Source organism: Salvelinus alpinus, chromosome 32 (genome assembly GCF_045679555.1).
Source record: "Salvelinus alpinus chromosome 32, SLU_Salpinus.1, whole genome shotgun sequence".
NCBI lineage: Eukaryota > Metazoa > Chordata > Actinopteri > Salmoniformes > Salmonidae > Salvelinus > Salvelinus alpinus.
Window position 1 is genome coordinate 22,908,899 of NC_092117.1, and position 24,542 is coordinate 22,933,440.

The 24,542-nt window shown below is 45.6% G+C and overlaps 1 protein-coding gene across 1 annotated transcript; it reads right to left on the reverse strand.

Moving 5' to 3' along the window:
* Window positions 1–229: 229 nt before the first annotated feature.
* Window positions 230–24,287, reverse strand: LOC139562664 (SH2 domain-containing protein 4B-like). The gene is made up of 8 exons (XM_071380548.1): window positions 23,873–24,287; window positions 23,478–23,633; window positions 23,083–23,230; window positions 16,869–17,007; window positions 16,283–16,589; window positions 15,338–15,465; window positions 11,722–11,942; window positions 230–2,257 (listed from the first exon to the last, which is right to left on the reverse strand). The coding sequence occupies exons 1-8, from the start codon at window positions 24,058–24,060 to the stop codon at window positions 2,165–2,167; spliced, it is 1,380 nt and encodes a 459-aa protein (XP_071236649.1). The 5' UTR covers window positions 24,061–24,287; the 3' UTR covers window positions 230–2,164.
* Between the last annotated feature and the right edge of the window lie 255 nt (window positions 24,288–24,542).

Genomic DNA, 24,542 nt, shown 5'->3' on the forward strand with positions numbered 1-24,542 from the left:
CTGTGTTATTAATCATCACAGATTAAAATGGCTGCATTTACACAGGCACCCCAATTCTAATATTTTCCCCCCACTATTTGATCTTTTGACCAATCAGATCAGTTCTTGGTAATAATTGGGCAAAATATCAGAAATGGGCTTCCTTTGTAAACACAGACATATTGGCTTCGCCCCAAAAAAACAAAGGCAACTTTATTCTAAAAAGTACTGACTTAATTGTGCTTTAGAGCCCCCTTGTGTTCATAATGGGAAATGACCAGAAGTCCTGAACAGCCTTCATGTAAGAGTTATTAAAAACGTTTATTTTGAAATCTTGCAACATTTTAGACAGTGTAGATACTACACTATAAATTGATAGTCATAATTGTGATTGTTTTTTTCAAGCCCTAGAATTGGCTTGTTATCTTTAGGGTGTTGGCAACTACTTAATTGTGGCGATTATGTGAAATGTGACTACCCTAATTTTGGTAATTGATTCCCTGCAGTTAAGAAATTCTGTACATGTCAAGGCAGTATACTATTCACAAAGCAACATTTATACAATGTATATAGTCTATCCTTTATCTCCAAGAAGATTAAAGTAATTTATCGCATGAAAGAACAGATCTGTGTAATTTGCTGGTGACAATGTGTCGCTTGCCAATTTCTGTTTCTGACCATTTGTGTTTTGAGTCATTTCTGCAGAATGTGCTGTGTAAAAACAACGGCCACAACAGTACCTCCTCAGTTTTGATGAAACAACGGACCAAAACACATAATTGGGGAATGTCACTTACATCAGCACTTTCGTCAAGCGCAATACTAAAACACACTTTTGATAAAGTTGATATTCAGTGTAGCTTTGTGTGTCTGTGGCTGACTACTTACTGGCTGCTCTAAACAGACTGACCACCCAGCTCACCGATTAATGCTGGACCTACTGCTGAGAAACTGACACCTAAAGCTGGACAAAGGCTGCCTGCCACACAACAATCTCTCTTGCTGCGTTACTACAGCAGCCTATCTATACTAGCCAGGAAAATGCTGCGTCCCAGTGTTGTGGAAACCTGAGCTTATAATTGACTGTGTGTTTGCGGGGTGGGTGGGAGTGTGTGTTGATCATGTTAACTGGGGGGTGGCGGCATTAGCATAGTGCTGTTTAGTATTGGCTGTTCTAACTGCTGAATGATTCTGGCCATTGGAAAAGAAGAGCTCTGGTTACCCACTCGGGTGCAGTGAGGCTATCACTTGCATGGAAAAAGCTGTCAGTGCTGCGACAGCACTAGTCTTGTATCATGAACAGGAGGGCAGTTGCTCCATTCATTTTAAAGATGGGTGGACCTCAAGGAATTATGAATACTTCCTTCTTATAGTACCTTTAACTGGGAGGAGGATGTGCATTCATTCGGTATATGTAATTTGTATGTCAGTGATTTCTATGCAAATTCTCTCCTTCAACTGCAGTCTTGCCCAGGAACAAAGCCCAATCAGGATGACAACAGATTCCCAATAGGAATGAGTGCATAAAAACAAGTCCTCTATGACTCCACTTTGAAGCTTTAGTACTCCCTAAAAGCATAACATCTGAGACAACCTTTGTTTAATCTGAATGTGTTTTGTGTCTCAAGTGGGGAAGTAGCTCTTTCTCTCATCATAAGTTTGCATAAGTACAAAGTGAGAATCTTTGTCTTCAACAAGAAATAGTGTCAAAAGGAGTGTTTGACAGATGCGAGACACTTTTAACAATCCACCTCTGTTCCTTGTTGCCTCTGGTGTCTGTCTACTTACCCGCGTACACAGTCTGCTCTTTCCCTAAGAGCTTGATCTTGTCCTGAATTGCACTGTTGCTCAACAGTTGTGTAACTTCTCAGGTAGAAACAATGTATATCTCAATGGCTCACTCCTCTCTCATGTTAGACAGTTTACAGTTTCCAAACAGCTTGTAGCAGCAATTTGTTTACCAATAATTCCCCACTGCAACAGCTAGTGGCGAGGCGCATGCAAGATGCTACTGGGGGAACGGATGTCTGTAGACAGTCCTGTGGAATGGTTAGAGACTGAAGACATGGCTCCATGCCTGGAGAAAGACTGAGCTCACTGTGGGAATCCAGTGGGGGGAGGTCAAAGTAACATTGCAGGGAGCAGAAAGGGGTTCATAGTGACCTGACAGTGTGTAGGGGGGGTGTCATTGGAAGAGCCCCCCATAGTCCGTGGCTGAGACTGTACGTTTACATGCCTCCTGCAGAAGCTCTCCTCCTGATGTGGTGATCACCTCCTCCTAGAGACAGTCAGACAGACAGATCATCGGAACAAACCCTACAGCAGTGTTACTCACAATTTTTTGTAAGGCGGCCACTTTGGGTTGAGACAATCATTCAGAGGGCCGCACAGATCTTTAATTTGTCGTACTTTTTCTTCCATTATCATCAATTGAGAGCAAATTGAGAGCAATAGAGCACATGCAATTGATTTGATGTACAGCACATCACATAGGCTACATCACATGTATAAGACCCATATTAAAGGTTATCTCATTAGTTGGATATGCGAAAATGTCCCTTCTGCTCGACTGAATTCATTCTAAATTTATAGTCTGTAGTTGCTATCCTTGTGAGGCAATCCAGGTGTACATTGGTCAGACTGTTTCTCTGTTTTTATTTCACAATATTCATTGTTAAAAATGTTGATTCACATGAATAAGTGCTGACATAAAATGATGTCACCTTTTGCACACACTGCTTCAGAAGTGGATACTCTGTGTCTGACACAAGGCTCCAGAAATGGGTAACACCTGATCTTAGTTCACCTTGCAATGTGTCATTTGCCTGCAGCTCCACTATCTCACTGTATTCCAGCACTGTCAGGACACTTGCACATGAAAGGGGTTCTCAATGATGTTGAAAAACTTCTTGTACTCCATGATATCCTTGAATCTTGACTCAAACTCTTTCAACACACGCACAAATGCGTCATAGCTCAAATGTTGCAGTATGTCTGGGTTGGATTTTATTTTGAAATGCTGTGACCACACGCAGCATTTTGCCCGGAGTTTTAGCTTTCCCTTGGAGCTGGAGATTCACCGTGTTCCGCTTTAATATCCACTGTGGATCATCCAGCTCTGGCTCCTCTTTTCAAAACTCTGCCACGAGACAGCCATCTCACCTCATTGTGAAATATCAAGTCAACGTATTCTGTCTGGTATTCCTCCAGCAACTCGCGGAATTGCAGGTGATTCAGTACCCTCGCAATAATAATATTCACCACGAGTACGACTTGCTGCATCACATTCTGTAAGTCACAGTCTTTGAGTTTAGCCACAAGTGCTTCCTGATGAATGATACAATGAAATGTAACAAATTCGGGAACATCCTCTCTCTTTCTCATCAGGCCTATGAGTCCCTTCTTATTCCCTAACATATTTAGGGCGCCGTCAGTGCACACATATGCCCGATTTGACCAGTCAATATTATTATCAGCAACAAATGTAACAAGGGCTTTCAGAATATCCTCTCCTCGTGTTTGCCTTGAAGGGTCAGTAAACATAAAAGTTCCTATCCGAACGACTCGTTTTGAGGGAAACGGACCAAAACACATAATTGGGGAATGTCACTTACATCAGCGCTTTCGTCAAGCGCAATACTAAAACACAGCGCCACGGATATGTCAGTCATCAATTGCTTGCTGATGTATTTTATGTGTCTTGTTATGGTCGAGTCTGAGAGTTGCAGTCTCTTAATTTGCTTTAAAATAGCTTCCTTGTTTGTGAAATCAGCATACAATATTTCGGCTGCGGGCCAAAAAACATTATTTGACAAGAGTCTGTGAAGGCCTTGTTTCTCACGAGTATCCAAGCAATCTCATATGTTGCCTCTGCAACAGTGCTAGAACTGTCCATCATTTGTTGTTGTCCCTTGAGCTGTCCTTGCGCTATTTTGTTGTTTCTGTGGTTGCTTTGTGGCGGATATGTTTTGTCAAAGGTGGCATGGTGTAACTGGACATGTCGCTCTAAATTTGCTCGTTTAAAACAATTGACTGCCTTCTGGCAAATAAGACAAAGTGAGCTAGTCCCATTATGCAGTACAAAAAATACTTGTCTGTCCATTTCTTTTGGAACTTTCTGTGTTATTCTTGAATCGACCGTATCCTTCTCTTAGCCATCGGAGCCACGTTAGCTAGCTGCATTTCCCCGCCGCCATCTTCCTGATTTTCCTGGTTCTCCGGTGGTTCGTTTATAGCTGTCACGTTATTCTCCAGCTCTTCCCCCACATTTTCATTGTCAATTATTTTATTTTTTTGACAATAAATCGATCCATGTCGACCAGACTGCAAAATTAGCTAGTAGTAAACTGACATGTGTCGGTCGCTGTAGCTGAGCAGTTTCGTTCTATTTCGGCAAACGTTCTATTTCGGCCTTTCTGTTCAACAGCTGCGCTATACTGCCATCTATCTGCTGTACAGGGACAACTAGATATATGATTCTGGCCTGCATTAATTAAAGTGATTCTGGCCTGCATTAAACACCTTGAATTGAAATTGCACCATTACTACGTATTATGAATGGAAAATAGGAAAATCACCGCAAGCCACAAATGAAGGGCTCGCGCAATGAGTACCACTGCCCTACAGTCATTACATGACTGTCTCATATGTCTGCGCTATACATTTTTATCAACAGCTGTTGTTTGTCTGTTGGTGTTTACTGCTTGCATATTACGTATCTACAGTGCATTCGGAAAGGATTCTGACCCCTTGACTTTTTTTCCACATTTTGCTACGTTACAGCCTTATTCTAAAATGGATAAAATATTTTTTTCTTCTCATCAATCAAAACACAATACCCCATAATGACAAAGCTAAAACAGGTTTTTAGACATTTTTGCAAATGTATTAAAAATAAAAAAACAGAAATACCTTATACATAACCTTATACATAATAAATACATAATTATTCAGACCCCTTGCTATTAGACTCTAAATTGAGCTCAGGTGCATCCTGTTTACATTGTTCATCCTTGAGATTGTGGCAGACCAGGGGGTTGGATCAAAACGTTTACACAGATCAGACACGGACAGAGTAGGATTAGCTCAGTTTCAAAGGTGTTTATCAAAATAAAAGTCCAAAAGAACAGAATTGGTCTCCCCCAAGAGACCCTCTCCGGGATACCGTCTTCTGGGCTCCGGGTCTTGCTGTATCCTGTGGGGATCAAAAACTGAACTCCCTCCTGTTAACTCTGGTACCGTCCCCAACTATACGGGAGTCCTTTTCTCCACCAGTCTCTTCCCTGTGTGCTGCCCTTCTGGCAGCTTTATGGGACTTGTACAGCTGGTGAGCAATCATTTTTACTCACCAAATCCCAATTAGTCCTGGCCGGAGAGCCCAACGAGACCTGGCACGTCCAGCAGATGGAGCCATTGCCTCGTGATGTATACGCCGTCTGTCACCAGGCCTCGACGAGTCTCCCCTGGTGGCTGACCTGCTGTACACCCCCCCCCCCCCCCCATAGCCCCATAGCTCTGTCGGGGAGGGGACTGTCATCAGTGCGACATATGTCTCCCTTCTCGATAGGGCATCCGCGTATCCATGCTTCGCCCCTGACCTGTGTACAACAGAAAAAGAGAAGCGTTGAAGGGACAAAAACCACCTGGTGACCCGGTCGTTTGTGTCCTTTCCCCTGGCCATCCAGACCAGGGGAGCATGGTCCGTGACCAGGGTGAAGTGGGTACCTAACAGGTAATACTTGAGAGTGTTTATTGTCCACTTCACCGCTAGACACCCTTTCTCAACAATGGAGTACTTTTTTTCTCTAGGTATCAGCTTTCGGCTGATGTACATGATGGGGTGCTCCTCCCCATCGTGTATCTGGGACAGAACGGCCCCTAGTCCCGTATCACATGCATCTGTCTGGACCACCATCGGCACCTGGAAATCGGGCGTTACGAGAATCGGATGGGAGCACAGCACTTCCTTCAGGCAGCTGGACGCCGCTTCTGACTCGTCCGATCATTTCACTGTTTTCGCGAGGCGGGCCCTGGTTAGATCAGTGAGGGGGGAAGCTATAGCCGCAAAGTTGGGGATAAACCGACTATAGTATCCTGCCAGTCCTAGGAAGGACTTGACCTGTGTCTTGGTGCGTGGAATGGGCCAGTCACGTACCGCGTGAACCTTCCTCTCCTGGGGCTTGACGTCCCCCCGTCCGATCAAATACCCCAGGTACTCCATCCCCTCGAACCCTAGTTTGCATTTCTTGGGGTTCGCGGTCAACCCGGCTGAGCGCGTCCAGCACCGCCTGGAGGCGCGTCAGGTCCTCTTCCAAACTTGGCTGTGGATGATGATATCATCCAAATTGGCCGCTGCGTACTGCTGGTGGGGTCGAAGTACTTTATTCATCAGTCGCTGGAATGTGGGCGGGGCTCCGTGGAGACCGAACGGGAGCACCCGGTACTGATACAATCCGTCTGGTCAAAAACGCCATCTTCTCCCGGGAGGAGGCTGCCAACGGTACCTGCCAATATCCTTTGGTCAGGTCAAGGGTGCTGATGTACCGGGCCTTTCCCAATCGGTCGATGAGCTCGTCCATCCTCAACATGGGGTAGGCATCGAACAAGCTTATGTCGTTCACACCCTGGAAATCATTACAGAAGTGCAGGCTACCGTCCGGTTTGGGCACCAACACGATGGGGCGCCTTCCTTTGGGTCTACGGAATCCGATATGGCCTCTTTCGTACCGTTTCCCCGGGCCGGGTACAGATGTGGTGTTCAATGACGGTCGTGCGGCCCGGCTTCTCGGAGAACACTGCCGTGTTCCGATCGACGAGCTCCCTGAGCTCTTGCTTCTGGGCTGGGTCGAGGTCCTCATTGCTCGGGACCACCACTGGTACCGTTGGCGTCCTGGGTCCTGACCATAACACGGCCAAGGCTGTCCTCTCGTGCCACTTCTTCAACAGGTTCACGTGGTAAATCTGTTGGGGTTTCCGTCTCCCCGGCTGCCGTACGCGGTAATTGACAGGTCCCAGCTTCTCGATCACCTCGTATGGCCCGTGCCATGTTGCCAGGAACTTACTTTCGGCAGTGGGGATTAAGACCAACACCCTGTCTCCCGACTGGAATTCTTGGGGCTGGGCTCCCCGATTGTAGACGTGGACTTGGGCGCTTTGGGCCTTCCCTCACAACTGGTCATATGGCTGTCATCCGCTCCCTCATCGTCTCCACGTGCTCTACCATGCTGCGTAAGGGGGTTGGTTGGGCTTCCCACACCTCCTTGGCTAGGTCCAGTAGGCCTCGTGGCATCCTCCCGTAGAGGAGTTCAAAAGGGGAAAACCCAGTGGAGGACTGGGGTACTTCTCGGATTGAGAACATTAGCTGGGGTAGTAGCTGGTCCCAGTTCTTTCCGTCCTGCTCGATGACCTTCCGCAGCATTTGTTTGAGCATTTTATTGAACCGCTCGACGAGCCCATCCGTCTGCGGGTGGAAGACAGAGGGCCGGATCTGCTTGATCTGCAGGAGAGCACACAAATCTTTCATTAGGCGGGACATAAATTCAGTACCTTGGTCTTTCAGGATCTCGTTTGGGATGCCCACCCGGTTAAAGAGGTGGAACAGCTTCCGGGTGATTCCCTTGGATACCGCCGCCCGTAGGGGAATGTTCTCGGGATACCGAGTGGCATAGTCCACTATTACCAGGATGTACCGGTGTCCTCCTGCTGTTTTTACCAGGAGTCCCACTATGTCCATGGCGATGTGTTCAAAGGGCACCCAGATGATCGGTAGGGGACCAGTGGGTTTCGGAAGTGTGCCTTTGGGGCAGTCATTTGACACCCCGGGCAGCTGCGACAGTAATCTTCCACGGTCATCCTCATCCCAGGCCAGTGGAACCAGGCGGTGATCCGTTCCCAGGTCTTCTCCATTCCCAGGTGCGCCCCCAACAGGTGGGTGTGGGCCAGCTGAAGAACGGTTCCCACGTACCGTCGTGGCAGCAACAATACCTTTCAATGTCCCCCCTGTTGGCGCAACACCTGATACAAAAGGTTATTCTTGAAATGGGGGTATCGCCAGTCATTCACCCCCGGAAGGAGCTGTCCATCCACCGCTATCACTTGGACTGCGGCGGCTTTCAAGTTAGGATCCTCCCACTGGACCGTCCCGAATTGTCCCCTCAGTTGGCCCCCAGGGGGTGTCTCGACTGGCCCCTCGAAATCGAGGAAGGGGAGACTGGGCTCTTCCTCCCGTGGTTCCTCAGGGGGGTCGGGTTCCGGCACCCCCTCCAACTCCGGACCCGTAGATACAGGTTGATTAACCATTTGCTTCCGGGCTGCACAGGTGATGGGTCATCCTTGCTCTCGTCTTCGGGCGGCACTTACCTTCTTCCTCAGCTCGTACCCCTACAGGGCCACGAACAGCGGACAATCTCGTCCCACTAGGAGAGGTATCGGCAACTCCGGTACTGCACCCACCATCATCTGGCAGTTCCCTTGTGGCGTCACGAAGTTGGCCCATACGGTTGGATACCGCTTTGTATCCCTGTGAACACAGGAAATGGACTCAGCAGGCTCGTGGTTACGAGGGTAACCATACTTCCGGAGTCTAATAGATCTTCCGTGTTGTGTCCGTCAACCTTCACCTGGACCATGGGTGCAGTTGATTCGTGGTGTGCCCAACAGGATGTGACGTAGTTCACTGCGTGACCCACCTCGCCTCCGGGGCTTGCTGATGGCATCGACTCCTCTCGAGCCGGGTAATTCCAGGCAGTGTGCCCCCGGGAGCCACACTCAAAACACCTCTTTTGGTCTCCATCTACCTGGGGTCATCGGTGGCGGGTCGACCCTACCCCAGCCGTCTCTCCACGGGTTTGCGGTCCCTTGGCCCTGCCGACTGTCGGTTCAGGGTACACAGCATTGGGGTTGTCCTTCCGACTCCTCGAACGGGTCGCCGACTCGGCCCGGCTCCCACTCAGCAGGGTCTGAGTGTTCTGATGTGTCTCCACTGCTTCCAGGAGGCCCTCCAAGGTCTGGGGCGCGCATAGACTCGCTACCCTCTTCATGCCGTGGGGTAGTGCCGGTAGGAAGCAATCCAGGACCACTTTGTCTAGGACGGAGAGGGTGGATACGTCGGTTAGGCTGGTGACGCGCAGTGGGTCGCTCATCTGGGCTCGGGGGGATGCGTTGGCTACGAACCTCCATTCGTGAATAGTTGAGCCCGATGGGCCAGGCTGTACCCGTGGCGGCTGAGTATCTCCTGTTTGTGTCCGTCGTAGTTAGCCGCCTGTTCATCGTTCAGGTTCCAATACGCCTTTTGGGCATACCCATAGAGGAATGGGACCAGCGGACTGGCCCACTTCTGCCATGGCCATCCTTCCCATAGTGCTGTCCATTCAAATGTACAGAGGTAGGTTTCGATGTCGTCATCTTCTGTTAGCTCCTCCTTGTAGCTTCCTGATTTCCTCAATGAGGCGGACGTTTTGTAGCCGCTGTTCCTCCAGCGTTCGTTCCTGAACCACCTGTTGGGCTTGTTGGGCGCGGATGAATTGAGCTATCAACTCATCCATGCTGATGCTGCGTTAAGGTCAACCTTGATCTGACCACGTTATCAGAATGCCCACATTCTCCACTACTTGTGGCAGACCAGGGGGCTGGGTCAAAATGTTTACACAGATCAGACATGGACAGAGTAGGATTAGCTCAGTTTCAAAGGTGTTTATTAAAATAAAAGTCCAAAGAAAAGAATAGGTCTCCCCCAAGAGACCCTCTCCGGGATACCGTCTTCTGGGCTCCGGGTCTTGCTGTATCCTGTGGGGATCAAAAACTGAACTCCCTCCTGTTACCTCTGGTACCGTCCCCAACTATACGGGAGTCCTTTCCTCCCCCAGGCTCTCCCCTGTGCACTGCCCTTCTGGCAGCTTTATGGGACTTGTACAGCTGGTGAGCAATCAGCCCTTGATTACTCACCAATCCCCAATCAGCCCCAATTAGTCCTGGCCGGAGAGCCCGTCGAGACCTGGCACGTCCAGCAGATGGAGACATCGCCTCGTGATGTATACTCCGTCTGTTACCAGGCCTCGACGAGGCTCCCCCTGGTGGCTGACCTGCTGTACGCCACAAGATGTTTCTACAACATGATTGGAATCCACCTGTGGTAAATTCAATTGATTTTACATGGTTTTGGAAATTTATTTATTTATTTATTTATTTACCGTTATTTTACCAGGTAAGTTGACTGAGAACACGTTCTCATTTGCAGCAACGACCTGGGGAATAGTTACAAGGGAGAGGAGGGGGATGAATGAGCCAATTGTAAACTGGGGATTATTAGGTGACCGTGATGGTTGAGGGCCAGATTGGGAATTTAGCCAGGACACCGGGGTTAACACCCCTACTCTTACGATAAGTGCCATGGGATCTTTAATGACCTCAGAGAGTCAGGACACCCGTTTAACGTCCCATCCGAAAGACAGCACCCTACACAGAGCAGTGTCCCCAATCACTGCCCTGGGGCATTGGGATCTTTGTTTAGACCAGAGGAAAGAGTGCCTCCTACTGGCCCTCCAACACCACTTCCAGCAGCACCTGGTCTCCCATCCAGGGACTGACCAGGACCAACCCTGCTTAGCTTCAGAAGCAAGCCAGCAGTGGTATGCAGGGTGGTATGCTGCTGGCGATGCACACAACTGTCTATATAAGGTCCCACAGTTGACAGTGCATGTCAGAGCAAAAGTCAAGCCATGTGGTTGAAGGAATTGTCCATGGAGCACCGAGACAGGATTGTGTTGAGACACAGATCTGGGGAAGGGTACCAAAAAATGTCTGCAGCATTGAAGGTCCCCAAGAACACAGTGGCCTCTATCATTCTAAAATGGAAGAAGTTTGGAACCACCAAGACTCTTCCTAGAGCTGGCCGGCCAAACTGAGCAATCGGGGGAGAAGGGACTTTGTCAGGAGGTAATTGCTGCCAAAAGTGCGTAAACAAAGTACTGACTAAGGGGTCTGAATACTTCAGTAATATTTCAGTTTTTAGATTTTTTGTCAATTTGCAAAAATTCCTAAACCTGTTTTTGCTTTGTTATTATGGGGTATTGTGTGTAGATTTAGGGGGGGAAACAATTTAATCAATTTTAGAATAAGGCTGTAACGTAACAAAATGTGGAAAAAGTCAAGGGGTCTGAATACTTTCCGAATGCACTGTATATAGTAACAGGATGGTTTAATGTTCCGTTTTTCCAGATTCAATGTGATGATCTGTGGTGAATCATATTCAAACTGTTTGTCAGTATGCTCTATCTGATCAGTACACAGTGACTCCATGTTATACTGTATGTGTGTGTAATGCCAAAGAGACATGCAAATTCCTGAAGACCAACGTGCACCCTTTTCACATTAGCATATAACTAATGTCACAGATAAACAGTTCACACATTCAGTTCTGTCAGCCTCTGCATCTGAGAATATGTTTCCATGGTAAGTAAGTCAGTGTTATTGAAGATAACGCAGTTCAGCCGTGCTTGTGATTGGTTGATGTGATATGAAAAGATCACGGATGTATATCATGGAGCATTTGATTAGACTTACTCCCAGATGTTTGCTGGCTGTCACTTTGATGTTGCGTTACTAAGTAACCATTTAATCTGATTTCCACATGGAGTCTCTATGCTGACACTGACATTACTGATGTATAGAGCATGCTAAGTGTCTGACCCAACCCCTGCAGTTCACTGTGTGAAACCCTGTACATACTGTAAACTGCCTGCCCACCTTGTGGAAGTCGATGAGGTCAGCCAGGGTGGCGTGGCGGTTCTGGTCCACACCCAGGAAGCTGTAGTAGTCTCCTGATGCGTCGATCAGGAAGTGTTTGAAGCCGTCGGCCGTGCGATAGGACAGCGTGTAGCCCCAGATCCTGTCACTCACCCTCACCAGGAAGGAGCCCTCTGCTGCGTTCATCAGCAAGGTCTCTGACTCCTGTCTGGAAATCAGACCTGGGGAGGGGAGCGGGTCTGAGTGGTTAAATCAGACCTGAGGTCAGGAGGAGGGAGAGTCTGACAGTAGTTAAATTAGATCTGAGGAGGAGGCAGAGTCCGACAGTAGTTAAATTAGATCTGAGGAGGAGGGAGAGTCTGACAGTAGTTAAATTAGATCTGAGGAGGAGGGAGAGTCTGACAGTAGTTAAATTAGACCTGAGGAGGAGGGAGAATCTGACAGTAGTTAAATCCAAAGCAAAAAGAAGCCCAAGGTCCTTGCACAATATTCTTGAATTTCCTCTCATTAGGTCCAGAAAAACTCATTGCCCTAAATGATTAAAGGAAAAATCCACATGAAACCACACATTCCTATAATCAGGGTTGGGTAGGTTACTGTCTAAATGTAATCCGTTGGTTACTAATTACCTGTCCAAAATTGTAATCAGTAACGTAACTTTTGGTTTACACAAACTCAGTAACGTAATCTGATTACATTCAGTTACTTTTAGATTACTTTCCCTTTGAGGCATTAGTAGAAGACAAACAAGTATGATAAATCAATGTTGAACTTTACATAGCTGGCCATATATGGATGTTAAATTTACTTTATGGGTTGGTAATGAAGGCTTCTTTCAACCCATCGCTTTCTACTACATATAATACGATTAAATTATATATTTACATTTAAAACCAAAGTTTATCAGAATTCCAGTCATTCCAATAAATGTTATACCCCTTGATCTTCAAGAATAGGACTTGGAAATATGGAAGTATAGATTAGCCAAATTGTTTACTTGAGCATAACCCCAAACCTAAGGACTTATTAGCCAGCCCTGCACTGTTTATGATTTTGTTGTCATAGAGGACTTATTGGGCTCATTGATTCGAGTTGAAAAATAAACGTTGCGTTCATGGAAAGGCATGCTTTGAGCACTACTGAAAAGTGCTATTTACATGTGAAAAATGAATGCCATATGCTGCATTTGCTATAGGCTTACACTTTAAGACACTTTATCTTGATAATATGCAGCTGTTTAAAGGGCAAATCCACAGATGAAACAATAACAAAATGGACACCCCGCCTCTGTTTTGATAAAAAGCTGAGGGATGGGCCTGGAGAAAGGTAACTACTCTCAGATTAATAGACAGAGCTATGGATGCAAGGATTGACCATCCATGACATCAAATTTATTATTTTAAACATGTTATGAGGCTAAACAGTGTTTGTTTACATTTACAATGTTTACAAACACTGGAGAAAAACAAGCTTATATTTTGGGTTCTCATGGAGTGTGACAGTTGAACTAAACTTATGAGGCATTTATAAGTTATATTCTTCAAGAATCAATGGATATATAAAAATGGATATAGCAACTACAGATTGCCCCTTTAAGTATATCAAAAGTGTGCGAGTTTGAGCATGTGTCCATTAGACCTATAGATTTTTTTTACAGCATGAATTAGATTGAGCAATAAAAGTCCCACTTATTCCATAGGCTGGGATCCACACTATGCAGCTGTTGCAAGAGCCCATTTTTCACTGGCTGTCCACTGGTTTCAAAAACAATGACAGGCAGCTTAAACTTCTTGAATTCAACCATTATTGGGTTCAAATACATATTTAGATTTGTGAACAGCCATCCACAACAACCACAATCCGTAAGGTGCAAATAGCTAAATGAGAGAGCAGCAGTGAGATTCACATCAATGCGCTATGTAGATATCAATAATAAGTGATAACTGTATCGCCGTAGACTACACCATTACTGTCATCCTTACCTCCAAGCGTTTATTCAAATTTGATAATCTTTGGATGCTGACAGCAGTCGCACCATTGGAAGACAAAGCTTGGACTGTAGGCAACAAAAACCTATTCCTGTTCTTTTCCCGCGATCGACCAAACACATTTGGTGTGTCATCAGAGTGGTCTCTGATTTGTGGTCAGACTCACTCAGGTGGAACAAACTTCAATTTGTACTTTTTTTCAATGCTGATTTGAATGTCATTGAGAAAACAGAGAAGTGTCAAAGATTTTTTTTAAGTAATCCTCGAAGTAATCATCTAGTTTTTCAAAAGTATCTGTAATCTGATAATAATATTTTTGTTGGAAATGTAACAGATTACAGATTACGGTTTTTGTAATCCTTACATGTAATGGATTACATGTAATCTGTTACTCCCCAAACCTGCCTGTAATTTACAGTGTTAGATTACACTAATATGTGAGAAAAATATATTTTGTGAACAAATGTTTTAATTTTGTCTTTATAAAAAAATTGGTAGCAACATCTGAAAATCGTTGTGGAAATCTGTTGCAGCTCAAGTTTACTACACAACCCATAATGCTATGCCCTATATGGGCTAGCTACACACAATAATAGCAACATCTGTAAAATCGCCTAAACAAACTACAATATCAATTTAGGAGTCTACAATCTCACCATGTTCAACCTACAGATCGTGTTCTTTGCAGTGTGAAGTTTGCAAAGGCACCATGCAATACACCTTGGATTGAAGTGGCAGAGAAATAGGAGAAATGTGGTGCATCCTCTGTTAAATTACACATTTCTCAAGTTAGGAATATCGCAAAAATATGATCAATGGCTCATTCGAGAGAAGACCTCCTGCATTATGACATCAGACAGTATTGAAATCTGACCTGTATGATAGACATTTTCGCGATCTAAAAGTAATCTTCCTATTAATTAACTTCCAGTGTAGTGAGGGCAACTTTTTCACAATGCTACGTCATACCGGCTGTATGTCTGCCTGCGTAAATGGAAAGAGCTCAGATACACATGAAAACATAGTTGACCCCGGGAATCGATAGAACATTGCTCGGAGATGCAGAAATACTAAAAACATTTAAAATGCGTGAATATTTCCTTTTAATGTTGTGTAACATTGTTACTGACAAAAGTAATCTCAGTGACGGAGAGATGATGACAGTTGCCTGAATGCATGATTTGGGAAAACGGTATTAAACTGGCATCTTTTCAAAATAAAGAGTGGGCTTGGGTGTGCTCACATTGTTTAGATGCCTGATACCTCTGCATGATAGAATGAAGTGCATGTTGCACCCCTCTTTCCAGTGGAGTGTGCCACTCATAGGCCCATTCATCTGGCCTTTTGTCACTTAACCAGGAGCTACACACTGTGACCTATTATGGAGAGAGTTAGGGCTCAGGGCCACTCGCCAGTAATTAGTCTAGGGTGGCCTATTTATTATTGAAGAGCCTCATCCCTCCAGCCATGCACGAACAGACTGACACTTCCCTTCAATGCTCAAGTCCTGAGAATACTTTTGAGTTAGATAGTTTGCATGTGGCAGTGGTAGTGAAGAAAAGTAGATTGGTGCAAGAGGGGAACTTGGAGGGATCCACGATTGATGAAGATAACAACTCAGCACTGACCGTGAAACCAGGGGGCGATGGTGGTGCTGTTGCGCTCATAGCCAGCCTGTTTGGGCGTCTGCTCTTCTTTGAACCACAGCAAAACACACTCTCTGGAGCTGGGCCGGGGGGCTCTCACCCAGGCAGGACTGGAGAAGACAGAGAAAAAAAAGAGAAGGGAAGCAAGACATAAACACATCATATATCACAATAACCATTTAAGACATATTATAGCACAGGTTGCACTAAGCCTTTTAATGCTGCCATGATAAAGGTGCATCATGCTTTAGATGAGATCCAGGCACAAAAAAACATGGCGGGCCTATCGGGTCTGCTTCTGTGTATCACTCAATATTCAATATTTTATATAAATTGATTCTACTTTACCACTCTATGCATCTGATCTGTATATTGATTGGTTCTTGCATAGTAATTATGCTATATCTATCCCTATACATATTCATGAGTAGTAGGCAAATGCTATATCGTTATACATATTTATGAGTAGTAGGCTCATAGGCTAGAGGAAAATCTTCAATGTTTCTATTTCCACCCTCATCCCTACTATATCTATCCTTAAACATATTCAGGAGCGGTAGGCAAGTGCTGTGTATCCTTATACATATTCATGAGTATTAGGCTAGTGCTATATCTATCCTTACACATATTCATGAGTAGTAACCTAGTGCTATATCTATCCTTATACGTATTCATGAGTAGTAGGCTAGTACCATATTTATCCTTATACATCCTTATACATCCTCCACGCAACGTGGAGTGCCTGTATACAGCCCTTAGCCGTGCTATATTGGCCATACACCACAAACCCCCGAGGTGCCTTATTGGTATTATAAACTGGTTATCAACGTAATTAGAGCAGCCAATCAGCATTCATTGCTCAAACAACCCAGTTTATAACTATCCTTATACGTATTCATGAGGAGTAGGCTAGCGCTATATCTGTACCTGTCCATCAGTGGCTGTGTAACAATGGTGCTGTGCCTTTGGCTCTGTCTGCGGCGGTACAGTGGAGGAGCAGCAGGCTGGAGGCCGGGGCGGTGGGTGGTGGAGGAGGAGGACTCTAGCACGTTGCTGTATCTCCTGAAGGGGGCTGCTGTTGGTCCGTTCCCCACCATTGGGCCCTGCTGGAACAGCTCACTGAGCCCTGCCACACGGCCCTTCTCTATAGTCCGCAGGGACTGGCGCTTGTACTCATCCCGTGCCCGCCTTGCTTTTCTCTGCATCTCCTGGTCAGCCATCTTAGAGCGCCGCACTGGAAGGGGCGAAATGGAGGAGAGAGAGGATTTGAAAAGGAAGTGACTTTGCATTGGACTTTCATTCTCAGATGTGTCCTGTAGTACCACGAGAGAGCTTAACTGTACAAGTTTGAGAATAAACAACAGAAGTTTTGGAGTTGATATTTAGGGAGGTACAGGTGAATACCAAGAGGATGATGTTAAAGGAGTAAAAATGAGGGGTGTAGAATTGAAGGAGGTGATCACTGGAAAGGAAAACAGTTGTAGACAGAAAAGGCAGGGAAGACTTGACTTACGTTGCTCCTCCCATTCCTTGTCATCCTTCTCACTCCTTCTCTGTTCCTGCTCCAGGGAGATATAGAGCTCCCTCGCTCTCTTCTCCTCTGCACGTTTTATCTCCTCCTCACCTTGCTGTCTCTCCTCCTCCTCTCGTTTCTGTCGGAGAAGTAATGTGTGAGGAATGCGAAACAAAAGACTGGCGGGCGTACACACCACACATGCACGTACGCACACCCACACACACACTGCCGAGTTATTTGCATATCATTTTGTAATAAGAGACCTCAGTAATTATTGTCCTGAGCCCGCTTAAGACAAAGTTAATAGTAAGAACCTTCGTAGGAGAATTGTTAAATTTCCCAAAACCATCATTACTAAAGTTGCACTTGAAAACACTCGTTATTTACCGACTGCCTCAGACCACTCTTAGAACAGTAGGTGAGTCGTTAGGTCGTTTTTGGCCCTTCCACGGCACTTGTTGTTAATCTGTGACCGCCGATAACTTCAGAACCAAGTTGACTATAAATACAAAGTTGCCAATGTCTTTGCAATTGTTACAAAATAGAAACAAGCGAATAAATAAATGATGCTTCAAATGAACACTGAGATGACTGAATTAAAAGTTAAATACAGCGGGCTACATAGTCCATATTTCAATCATATTGAGTTCTATTTAGCTAAGTGTAGGCTACAGACAATTTTTTGCCACAATCCATTTCATGGTATGTAACAAAATGTGCGTAATGATGGGCCAAATCTAAGATTTTGTACATCAAGCCTATTGTAAGGTAGGCTGAGCATTAGAACAAGCCGCCTCAATATTTTCACGTTTTAATGTCACATGCACAAGTACAGTATATTGCCTTTCTTGCAAGCTCAAAACCCAACAATGTACTAATCAATATCAATGTAGCTCTAAAAATAACATACGGTAGAACAAAAACACACAACAAATGAAAATAAGAAATAAGAACATGAGCAAGTAAGAAGCTATGTACTGTACAGGGTCAGTTCAAATACCATATTAACAATGTGCAGGGATACTGGAGTGATAGAGGTAGATATATATATAAGGGTAAGGTGACTAGGCATCAGGATATATGATCAAAAGAGTAATAGCAGTGTAAATGAGGATTATATGTGAGTTTGTGTGTGAAGGGGAAACCTAGTCAGTGGCAAAACTGAATGACTTCAACCGAAATGTGTCATCCGCATTTAACCCAACCCCTCAATCAGAGAGCTGCAGGGGGCTGCTGCCTTAATCGACATCCACATCATCGGCGCCCGGGGAGCCGTTGTTGTTGTTGGTGTTAACTGCCTTGCTCAAGGGCAAAACAACAGATTTTTACACCTTGCCGGCTCGGTGATTCGAGTTACTGGCTCAATGGTTACTGGCCCAACGCTCTTAACCGCTAGGCTACCGGCCGCCCCCGTAGAGTAGATAGTCTGTTGGCTGTTTAGCTGTCTTAGGGATAGAGTGGTGCTGTTGCCATATCAAGAAGTGATGCAGCCAGTCGAGATGCTCTCAATGGTGCCACTGTAGAACTTCTGAGGATTTGAGGGTCCATGCCAAAACTTTTCAACCTCCTGAGGGGGAAGAGGCACTGTCGTGCCTTCTTCACGACTGTGCGCATGTGAGTAGACCATTTTAAGTCCTTATTGATTTGGGGATGAAAAACTTGAAACTCTCAACCCGCTCCACCGCAGCCCTGTTGATGTGGATGGGAGCGTGCTCGCCCTCCCGTTTCCTGTATTCCATTATCAGCTTGGTCTTACTGACTTTGAGGGAGGTTGTTGTACTGGCACCACACTGCCAGGTCACTGACCTCCTCCCTGTAGGCTGGCTCATTTTCGCCAGTGATCAGGCCTACCACCGTCATGTCATTAGCTATCTTGATGATGGTGTTGGAGACATGCGCGGTCATGCAGTCGTGGTGAACAGGGAGTACAGGAGGGGACCAAGCACACACCCATGTGGGGCACCTGTGTTGAGGATCAGTGTGGCAGAGGTGATGTTGCCTACCTTCACCACCTGGTTGCGGCCTATCAGGAAGTCCAGGATCCAATTGCATAGGGAGGTGTTCAGTCCCAGGGTCCTAAGCTCGGTGATGAGCTTGGAGGGGATAATGGTGTTAAACAGCATTCTCATATAGGTATTCCTCTTATAGGTGGGTGAGGACAGTGTGGAGTGCAATTGAGATTGCGTCATCTATGGATCTTTTGGAGCGGTATGCAAATTGGAGTGCGTGTAGGGTGTCTGGGATGATGAAGTTGATGTGTGCCATAATTAGCCTTTCAAAGCATTTCATGATTACAGATATGAGTGCCACAGGGTGGTAGTCATTTTAAAATGAGGGGATTAGTCTTCACGGCTGGGTCTTCCTGTGTAATATGATCCCACCTTATTCCTACATAGTCCTTGTAGCGGGACTTCTTAAACATGTTCCTGCCCTCAGCTGTAGCCTCATGGTTGTATGCAAGACCCTGTATGCGGTAGCCCTGTCCTTTAGTTTAGCGCCAACCTCTGTTAATCCAGGGCTTTTGATTGGGGAAGCAGCGAGCCTTCACTGTGGGGACAACGTCGCGGATGCATTTCCGGTGACGGAGGTGGTTAGCTCGTCGACGTTATCAGCAGAGTTTCGGGACATATTCCAATCAGCAAATGTGTCCTGTAGCATAATCTCAGATTCTGATATTTACAGCCATAAAGATAATAATATATCTCCAGGAGATGATCCGTCTTCACTTTTGTATTAATGAAACCGGACCTTTATTCTAATGTTTACACAATAAGAATCTAGTCTTGCTAACACCAACCTCTCTACGTCCTTAACGTCGCGCATTAGCCAGGCTAATAGTAATGCACTATAATGACAGATGGCGCACATGTTGTTACACATCATGAAATACACTACATGAGCAACAATACGTGTACACCTGCTCGTCTAACATTTCATTCCAAAATCATTGGCATTAATATGGAGTGTGCACCCCTTCGCTGTTTTAACAGCCTCCACTCTTCGTGGAAGGCTTTCCACTAGATGTTGGAACAATGCTGTGGGGATTTGCTTCCATTCAGCCACAAGAGCATTAGTGAGGTCAGGCACTGATGTTGGGCGATTAGGCCTGGCTCCAGTCAGCGTTCCAATTCATCCCAAAAGTGTTCGATGGGGTTGAGGTCAATTCTCTGTGCAGGCCAGTCAAGTTCTTCCACAAGGATCTCGACAAACCATTTCTGTATGGACCTTGATTTGTACACTGGGGCATTGTCATGCTGAAACAGGAAAGGGCCTTCCCCAAACTGTTGCCACAAAGTTGGAAGCACAGAATCGTCTAGAATGTCATTGTATTTTGTCATGTTAATATTAAGATTTCCCTTCACTGGAAATAAGGGGCCTAGCCCAAACCATGAAAAACAGCCCCAGATCATTATTCCTTCTCCACCTAACTTTACAGTTAGCACTATAAATTGGGGAAGGTCGCATTCTCCTGGCATCCGCCAAACCCAGATTCCTCCGACGGACTGCCAGATGGTGAAACGTGAGTCATCACTCCAGAGAACGCGTTTCCATCGCTCCAGAGTCCGATGGCGGCGAGCTTTACACCACTCCAGCCGACGCTTGGTATTGCGCATGATCTTAGGTCTGTGTGCGGGTGCTCGGTTATGGAAACCCATTTCATGAAGCTCCTGACGAACAGTTCTTGAGGTGACGTTGCTTCCAGAGGTAGTTTGGAACTTGGTAGTGAGTGTTGCAACCGAGGACAGATGATTTTTACATGCACCGCACTTAAGCACCTGGCAGTCCTGTTCTGTGAGCTTGATTTGTGTGGCCTACCACTTCGCGGCTGAGCCGTTGTTGCTCCTAGACGTTTCAACTTCACAATAAGAGCACCTACGGTTGATTGGGGCAGCTCTAGCAGGGCAGAAATTGGACGAACTGACTTGTTAGAAAGGTGGCATTCTATGACGGTGCCACGTTGAAAATCACTGAGCTCTTCAGTAAGGCCATTCTACTGCCAATGTTTGTCTATGGAGATTGCATGGCTGTGTGCTTGATTTTATACACTTGTCAACAATGGGACAAGGAAATGGCTGAAATAGCTGAATCCACACATTTGAAGGGGTGTCCACATACTTTGTATATATAGTGTATGCTGAGGCAAACATTTCTGTAACCTACAATTAGCAAAATAGAACTCAATTGACTGAATAAGAAATAGATTTCAATATTATTTAAATATATATGCCTATGTAAACTGTAATCATATTTTAGTCATCTAGGTTTTCATTTGAAGCATATTTTTATACCACGTTTGTTTGTAAAAATTACAAAGACATTGTCAACCTTGTTCTGAAGTTATCTGCAGTCACAGAGAGACCAATAAGCATCTTGATTCTATGTTAAGCACAGATCTTTTGTGTGTAAAGTGATGCGGAAGGGCAAAAAGCACCTAACAATGCTCTTTTACGAGTGGTCTGAGGCAGTCGGTAAATAACTAGCGTTTTCAAGTGCAACTTTAGTAACGATGGACTCTGAGATGAAACGATGCTCATACAAAGGTTCTTATGATGATCTTGGCCTTAAGATGCTTTTAGGAAATCGGGCCCAGTATGATATTCCATACACAAGCATTCAGCTCATCATCTGTACTGATAAGGTAATAATTTACTGAATAATTTATTCCCAGGGACAAACACATGGCATTGTGGTAATTTGAACCACTTAAGCCTTGTAATTAGTTGCATGGAGTAATTGCCATTGAGTTATGGAGTGAAAACAGGCAGCTTTCGACCGGGACCATTGTTAGCTGTTTTGTTTTGTTCTAGCTAAAAGGCTATTTCCCCCTGCTGGAGAGTGGTGAGCGATGTTTTTGACAGTTGTGATGGGGAGATAATTGGTGTTGTTTGATACTTTGGAAAGAACATACAGTGTATAGAACCTCAGTGAACATAGTTTCAGACCACACAGGGTTCTGCTTCAATGGTAAGTCAAGCACTTCCCACGATTGGGTTTCTCAAAGAGGTCAAAGGCTACTCTGCTGTGAATGTAACCAACAGGGGTTCAAACCAGGGTTTCAGCACAATGAACCCATCAAACAGGACAGTTCAATTGTATTTTTAGACATTGTAGTGGAAGCCAGGGTTGTGAATTGAAAACTGAATTGATGGAAGACTAATGACCTAACTCTGCTATACATAGTCTAGCGATACGACTTTAGCGTCTTCTATATTTTATATTTTAGTTCCAGTTTGTCCCAGAGGTTCAGACAGGAAAATGTTTAATGACTCAGCGCTTTTCCTTCAGGCGAGCTCAACAGAGGGCAATGATAAACAAGCTCTTTAATATTTCACGAGTTTCTTAAGAAGGTCTCATTCGTCCGGGTTCTACATCACCCAGGACTGCTCCAACAGGGCTCTATGGTACAGCAGTGATCGAACGCGCAGATGTGGTGCTGCCATCCCCCACAGATTCCAGCTCCCCCCTTATTTCCTCTTCTTCTTCTTTGAAGGTATAAAGATGATGAAGTTTGATAAAGACCAAACCCTTTTCCATGATCAATCCTCATATACATATACGGTATCTCTACACCCACCCAAGCACACGCACACACATACACATATACACACACACAGGGTTGTTCTGTGGAGTGCACTCCCTGGAAAATACTTCACCCCTGCCCCACAGATCCCTCTAATAAGGCTTTCTCCCTCTGCTAGTGTGCTTCCCAGATTGAGTATCGATCGTCCGATCCCTCTCTCTCATATTTCTCCCTCTACTGTAGAGCAGGGGAGCTGGGATGCAGACTGTGGGGATGTCCTCTCTCTCTAACAGCAGTGTGGCGTTGCACCATGCAACTTAAAGGCTTAAATATTTAATGGGACTGTTCTGGCAAGGTAGTCCAGCAAAAAGAATGTATGCACTGAAGGTGGGCATCAACACAATCCCTGTAGATGACATTGATCACTTGGATTGTATGGGAAAAGTAATCCGACTCGCATTTCCAAATTGCAACCAAAGATCCCGATCACTCACACACACACACACACACACACACACACACACACACACACACACACACACACACACACACACACACACACACACACACACACACACACACACACACACACACACACACACACACACACACACACACACACACACACACACACACACACACACACACACACACACACACACACACACACACACGTAGCCTTTGCCCTACCTTGAGAGCCTCCTGGATGTGTTCCTCTTCCTGCTTGGCAGCCTTCCTGTCCTCCGTTTCTTCTTTCCACTTCCCTGCCACAAAACGGGCCTTCTCCTTTGCCATAGCATCCCGGAACTTCTCCTCAATCTCAGCCTCTTTGGTTCGCCTGAGCAAGAGGGTTGTTGAAAAACACTTTGTTGTGAAGGGAAGGGGTGAGAAACCTACCTAAAGCCCAATTTGACATGGGTTGCATCAACTATGTCTTTGGAGAGTTTCAATCTACTTCTGGCTCTATAACACACATATCTCCCTATTTACCCATCTCATCCATCATACAGTATAATCTCTCTGGCACATTTTCCCTTGCTTCAATAACATTTACCATTTACAATGGTTTATCCCTTCCCACTCACCAGAGCTCCTTGGCCTCCTGCTGAGCCTGCCGTCTGGCTTTCTCCCCCATCAGCTCCTTGATGATGTCCTCATAAGGCTTATCCCCAGGAGCGTCGCCCATCACCCACACCCACACATCCCCATCGCAGCCCTGCAGCCACTGGATACTTCTCCCGCTGCCTGAGCGGGCACAGTGGGGATAACATGTTAGCATCACCTTTGACTGTCTGTGTCTGTGACTAATAAAACCATTCCAAACACAACCTCTACAGTCTTCAGTTTATTTTGGAATATTCTATTTGACGAAACTTACCAGTACCAATACCAAACATCCCTATGAAATCATAATGTAGACACAGCTAAAAGCATGTCTAAATCTACACTCCGCTTGTCAAAAAGACTCAGTACAGTACACCCAGACTCACCCTTCTTCCCCTGGTCCTGGTTCTCAGGGTTCTCCTGGTTCTCTTGGTTCTCCCTCTCATCCCAGCGCCTCACCTGCTCCTGGCGGATCTTATAGAATAGGATATGCTTCTGCTCCTCGTTGAGCTCCGCCAGCAGGTCCGGATCGATGTACATGTCCCTCAAAATCTGCTGCATCATCTTGGCAACACAAAGCTTCCAAACACCCAAGAGATCTGTTAACCAAGGTGGGGTTAGGTGAGGGTTAGGGGGCCATGAACCCCTTTTATCAGTTCACTTCATATTGAAGACAAGTGTCATTCCCTCCATCTATGTGTTCATACAGTCCTCAGAGACCCGACTGGGCTGTAGAGTTCAGATCCTTGTTCCTTTTCCCTGTTCTCTCACCATCATACTGGATCCAGCACCAGAACAAAACGCAGGTGCCATCTTCCTTCCCTCTGCTCCATGTGCTTTGAAGCGAGGGGTTTTAACCTGATCTCTGGTGCGTGTGTGTGTGCGTGTGTGTGTGTGTAAGCACAGATCCCTTTACCTGATGTGCAACATGATAGTCTTTAGTGCAGGAGTGGGAAAGAATGAAACTCATGCCCATCTTCCATGTACAACCCATGGAAATGTTTCACATTAGTGTTGTTTTCTTTCTATCCTTCCTGCTATCTTAT